The sequence below is a fragment of the Dermochelys coriacea genome, chromosome 1 (assembly GCF_009764565.3).
Source record: "Dermochelys coriacea isolate rDerCor1 chromosome 1, rDerCor1.pri.v4, whole genome shotgun sequence".
NCBI classification, from domain to species: Eukaryota; Metazoa; Chordata; order Testudines; family Dermochelyidae; genus Dermochelys; species Dermochelys coriacea.
The window spans coordinates 245,545,734-245,551,733 of record NC_050068.2 but is presented as its reverse complement, the minus strand read 5'-3'; the positions used below and the strand labels follow the sequence as shown (position 1 = coordinate 245,551,733).

Genomic DNA, 6,000 nt, shown 5'->3' with positions numbered 1-6,000 from the left:
ATAGATGGCAATGTGTTAGGAATGATTTTCTACATTCAACATTTTGCCAACATTAAAAACAACTTTTTTTTTTCTGGAGGAGGTTCAGAAACAATTCCTACCAGACATTTGGTAAAACTTTACATCACTAATTATCATCTAACCAAGAAGGCTTTATGTTTTCTGAAGTTTAAGATACCTTTTTTCCCCAGTGAACTGACAAAAGAGGCAAGACTGCTCTGGGGCCTACAAAGCTTTATTTCTTACAATGCAATAACCAGTCATTTTTACATTTAAGTTGGTTCTTTCCTAGATCTCTTAAATTTCAAGCACATATTCTTGCTTTATTATATTTTAAAAATTATAAATTGATTAGGAATTAAATTAAAGCATCACAAGAGAATCAAAACTTTAAAAAAAAAACACTTATTTCTGTAAAACATGACCAAAATTTTAATCCATGGAACACTCTTCTATAACTCTTGATCCAAACGGCCATACCAGTACAGTATTTCAGAGTTGCTAATTTTACTTTGAAAATCACAATTAAAAATGAATATACTATTGAATGAATATTTCAAAACAAGTATTTTCTCCACAGATTCATATCTATATAAAAAAAGCTAAAACATATATTTAAATTAGGGGCAAGAAGTGTTCTTTCAACAGATGTTTGGTTTAGATATGAAAACAGGAGATAATGTTCTAAATACAGTTTTCAGCAACTGTATGCAGTGTGGCAATGCTAATTCTTTTCTCACTTAACTGATATGCAGTAGCTATCTTTGTTGGACAAAGATGCTACAACTGAGGAATAGTAACATACTGATCTAACATCATCAGGTATTCTGAGGTGCTTTTTAAAGGCAACATTTGCCCAGACAAAACAGTTCTTTAATAAAAATCTACATAGCAGCTAATCTTAGTGCCAAACAGCATGATAAAGCTAAACAAGTTTTATCTGACTTTTCTATAAGAAGAGTAGGTTAAGTATGGCACTAAATAGTTATGTGAATGCTGTACAAGAAGGATCATGTGAACGTCTTGGAAACGTATATAGAAACAGTGCAAAGAGTTGTTAGGTTGGTATGATCAGACTTTTACATGAATTTGTTTCTGTTTTTCTCCACCTCCGATTCTACACGTTTTATTACATTAACTCAATGGCTCTGACAAGGTTATATAGTGTACATTGTTGATTACATTAGGATACTTCTATTTACAGCACCTTCATTACTGGTACTATGGTAATGATTGTTAGGCACACTGATTGGCCACTGATTCTTTCCTCCACTTATGTACTGTACGTTATTACATTTGGTAAGCATTTTTAGTATTGGAGGACAGTGTTCATTTCCTCAAATTCAGTTATATTGAATTATTCCAACTATATCTGCAACAATTTTTCTTTTTTAATTGCTGCAAATAGTAAGCTGTATTTGTATTCCATCTTGTGGATCATATTAACACCGCAGAGAAGAAACAGACAGAAACATGGAAATGTCAACGCCCGTCTTCTTTATATAAATTAAGGCCACTGACCAAGAGCAAGGAGTATGCTAATTAGCAACAAACGGGCAGTACTTGTATTTTTCCATCTTGATGATCAGATAAGAAGCCCAAAGGTGCTAAGACACCACAGCTTATTTAGCTACTTGCCTTGCTGTCAGATTCTGTGCAAAATAAATTCAGCTATCCTTCATTTTGCTATGAAAATCCACTACTCTGCAATACAGCTTTATTCAGCATTTAGAGGAGAGAATCTTTAACTTGGAACACTGTGCACCATAGGTCACCTGAGTATTTGTCATAAACTGACAATGAGCTAAGGTTCTGTATTTGTTAATATTTGGCAAGGGAAAAAATGCACTACAGTAAAATCCTGCCAATTTCATTCCAAGCCATTAACCCTACATGCATGAGATATTTCACTATAGAATATCTCACGCTAAATGTATATAACCTCACCATTCTTACTCTTTATACTTTCACTGGTAAGGCCTCAAACTAGTACCCTCAATTTGGGAGCAGGAGAAAAAACTGAAATTTTTAATTAACACACAACATTTTACTTCAAGTTGCTTTAGCTTTTCTTTCTCAGACGCCAAACACAACCCTCCCCACCGCCCCCAGAAAAAGCACCAATTCATCTACTTGTCTGAAATGCAAAAATATACTTAAAATGCAAGCAAATAACTGAATGAAAATCAAAGCATCATTCTTTAATCTCCTTTTTAGGTTTAATAATCAGCTTCCAGTGAAGACCTAGAACAAAACCAGCAGCTAGTGTAATAGAAATTAGAAAACAAGTGCATAAACAATATCAGTGCACCAGCAAAATACAAAGTCGCTGTTAACATTCCAATTCACCCCATTTTCAATATTTTTGTGCAATAAAAAAAATAGGCCATATTCTCTGGCCAAGATAACAATCATCATTTTTTTTAAATACTAACTCAGTCATTCTTAACTTAAGCTATTTCTGGTTGTTTTTTAAAAATAAAATGAATTAAATACAACTCTCACCAAAAAGAGAAACAAAACAAAACAAAACAAAACCCAAAGAACAAGGACCACATTTTATAAACACAAAATTATGGTGCAAATAAAGTAAAAATAAATATCACACCCTTAACAACAGAAAAGAAAATCTGAACTAGTTCCTATAGCTGAACATGGAGGATGTGAAAGTAGGGTTTTGTAACATAATTTTTTAAAATATTGGCTTAAGTCTCTCAATATTTCAGAGGTAAAGCCAAGCAGCTGGGAGGAACATTTTCTCACACTGTTAAATTTCACTAAACTTCAGGTGTGACAGCAAAGTTTGAATATAATTAGAGGAACCATAAAAAGTCTTTTTGAAAGGCAGGGCTCTGTGCTTTGTGTTCTTCTTCTCAGCCAACACTCGGTTGCCAAAATGTTGGATATGAATCCAGACTTGTCAATGCAGCAACAAGGCAGGATTGCCTACTGGGTCCTTGGGAGCAACTTATACCTTTGTTGTGTGAGCTCCACTCAGTTTGTGTGTTTGTTTTTTCACTTATGTTGCATCTGAAGATTAGGGATAAGGAGGAGGTTTGGAGAGACAGTTGAGAGGGGCACACTGAGAGCTGGAATGTGGCTGCTCTTCTGAAAGGGCTACATTAGGACTGAAAATTAAAAGAAGAGAAAAAGTGCTTAAAACACATGACCAGATCTTTACACAAACGTAAACAAAACAGGTGTGGGCACAGATTTTCAAAGGGGATGAAACCCAGCTTGCAAATTTACACCCTCCATTTAATTCAGGCAGTGATCTGCATATGTAGCATCCCTAATGTGCACATACAAAATGGCCCTTGCACATGTAAATCAGATGCTGAAGATGGCCTGGTGTCCAATTAGCACCACACTGGCACAGAGATAGCAGTTTCTAGTAATATCCTGGATAAACCTTACTGAATTAAGTTTAAGTATCTTTGGTGCCTATTGTATTAAAAATGCAAAGTTTATATATAATTGTGGGGTTGTACATGACTTCTCTAGTGGAGAGACATGGCCAGTATAAACCTTGGGAAGTGTTATCACTATATTAAACAATATGCCAGACAAACATAAGAACGGCAATACTGGGTCAGACTAATGGTCCATCTAGCCACAAAGTTAAGTGGGGTTCCTAGGAAATACCTGGGTGGAGGTGAATGCAAATTACCACCTTCTGTTATTCAAAGACCCAACCTTCGGAAGCTTCGCCACAAGAAGGGGACCCATCTTCTGTCTGATTATCTATTCACTGTTTCTGCACACTGAAAACCCAAACTGTATGAACAGTGCTTGTTCTGAGCCAATGCGGTTATGAACTTGTAACCAGAGAAAAACCCCTGTTGGGGTTTGAAGAACTAACTCCTACCAGAGCCCTTTTGAGTTGGGGTGATCTCTGGTAAACTTAGTAGCATGTGTGTAAATTCATTTATTGCTTTAATATGTTTTTTCTGTAAAGCTTTTACCTTAAGAAAAAATGTGCTTGCTTAGAAAAAGCAGTGTGGTACTTTATAACTAGGTATCCTAAAAATCTGTTTGCTGCAGAAAAACATGGAATTTGTGTTTTTACAGGGACTCTTTAATTTTTACATTCTGGGAAAAAATAAAAAACATATATTAACTATTAACTAGCTTTTACTGAAAGTACCAGTATCACTTATTCAGTGTGTGCAATCTCCCCCTCTTGCGGTTGATTTTTCAATGAGCTTTAAATTTACATAGCTAAACATACTCCAATAAACTGCTTCTGGAATATAGTGGTTACTCAATGACGGATAGCGGTTTGTGTTTTAATGCATCTCAAATTTCACTTCAGCCTCTAGCTGTGAGTAATTAAAGTTAGAAAAAGATGCTGAAAACTTTAAAAAAACACCCCTAAAGACCATGTCACTGAGTTTGGCAAGGACAAATTTCACATTGATGGTAAGGTGCTGTTCTGTACTTGTATGCAGCAAGGCTGTAGATTACAAATTGCAATTCTATTAATTTTATTTTATTATAATGATTGATGGCACTGGTAGGATTCAAACTTGCTTAAAAATTGTAAATCTATCAATAAAACATTGTGTTCAGCTGATACCTATCTATATTGTGGCTAGGAAAACAAAAATTCAGCATTTCATATTAATCGTGGAAAAATACAGATTTTAATGTTTTTTTTAATTGGAGAATTTTTGTTTTTTTATTGTGGAAAACTAGGATCCCTGCTTATAACTATGGGTAATTATGCTGTTTATAGTCTCTGAGGAGAAAAGCAAAGCAGGCCTGCTTAGGCATTCTGACTCTACCAAACAGAGGTAATGGCTGGGGACATGGAAGCCTGAGAGTGGGTGCCCCTGCTGGACCATAGAGGGGAAGACAAGTGCAGTTGCCCTAAACTGTGACACACAACTTCTGTTTGCATGCTTAGATGAGGAATGTTGTGAGGGGAAATGAATGTATGAGCAAAATGGATCAAATTTAAACAGCAATTCACAAGTGCCATTTGATTTGCACACTAGGGATTTTATATGTTCAAATGATGATCCATACTAAACTAAAGGTGCCAGTTCAGAAGCGAGGTTTCATCCCCTTTGAATACAATGAACCAACCAATGCATTAGTTCAAACCCACTGAAACCTGCCTTTAGGGGCAGCATCACTGATAAGTACCCTCTAATGCAGGGATTCTCAAACTTCATTGCACCGCGACCCCCTTCTGACAACAAAAATTACTACATGACCCAACAGGGGGACTGAATCTTGAGCCTGCCCGAGCCCCACCACCTTGGTTGGAGGCGCCAAAGCCCAAGGGATTCAGTCCAAGGCAGGGCCCTGTAACCTGAGCCCTGCCACCCAGGGCTGAAGCCCTTGGACTTTGGTTCCGGACCCGGGCTTCCGCTTTGACCCCAGACAGTGGGGTTCAGGGTTTGGCTTCAGACCCTGGGCCTCAGCAAGTCTAAGCCAGTCCCGGTGACCATTTTAAAATGCAGTTGCGATCCACTTTGGGGTCCCAACTCACAGTTTAAGAACCGCTGCTTTAATGCTAGCAACCACTTTAAAACATCCCCAAGATTTCCAGTAATGCTTTGTTTGGTTTCTAACCAACTTTGGTTTGTCGCTTAAGACAGGTTTCATTGCCTGTTGTTTTAAATACTAGTCTAGAAACAATATTCACCCAGGGTAAACTTCACCTCTTACAGCATCTCATTTTGCCAGGCTGTCTTTGCCGGGGTGAATTGCACTGCCAGTAAGCTTTTACATCTGAGGCCTGCTTGAGTTACGGTCCTTAATTTTTCAAGTGTAGCATCAGGCACATCAAGCTTCAGATACAGTATGTGAATAAAATCAACCCATAAACACCTGCAGTTTTTCAGTCTGTCTGGGAAATGTCTTTCTTTTTTTTTCTTTTTTCTTTTTTTTTTGACTCAGTATGTATTATAGTCTGTCTGGCAAGCAAAGTGAAACACAGTTGCCCTTGTACTTGTTCTTCCAGGGCTTTTCTATTTTCCTTCCTTTAGA

General features: G+C 37.0%; 1 protein-coding gene across 6 annotated transcripts in view; it reads right to left on the bottom strand.

The window, feature by feature from the left end:
* Positions 1–219: 219 nt before the first annotated feature.
* The window catches only part of BICD1 (BICD cargo adaptor 1), a 256,112-nt gene continuing 250,331 nt past the window's right edge, over positions 220–6,000 (bottom strand). For all 6 annotated transcript variants that reach the window (XM_038376917.2, XM_038376924.2, XM_043518356.1 and 3 more), the window contains one exon: positions 220–3,128. In XM_038376917.2, the coding sequence (XP_038232845.1) occupies positions 3,038–3,128 (91 nt within the window). In that variant the 3' untranslated portion in view covers positions 220–3,037. The remainder of the gene's footprint in view (positions 3,129–6,000) is intronic.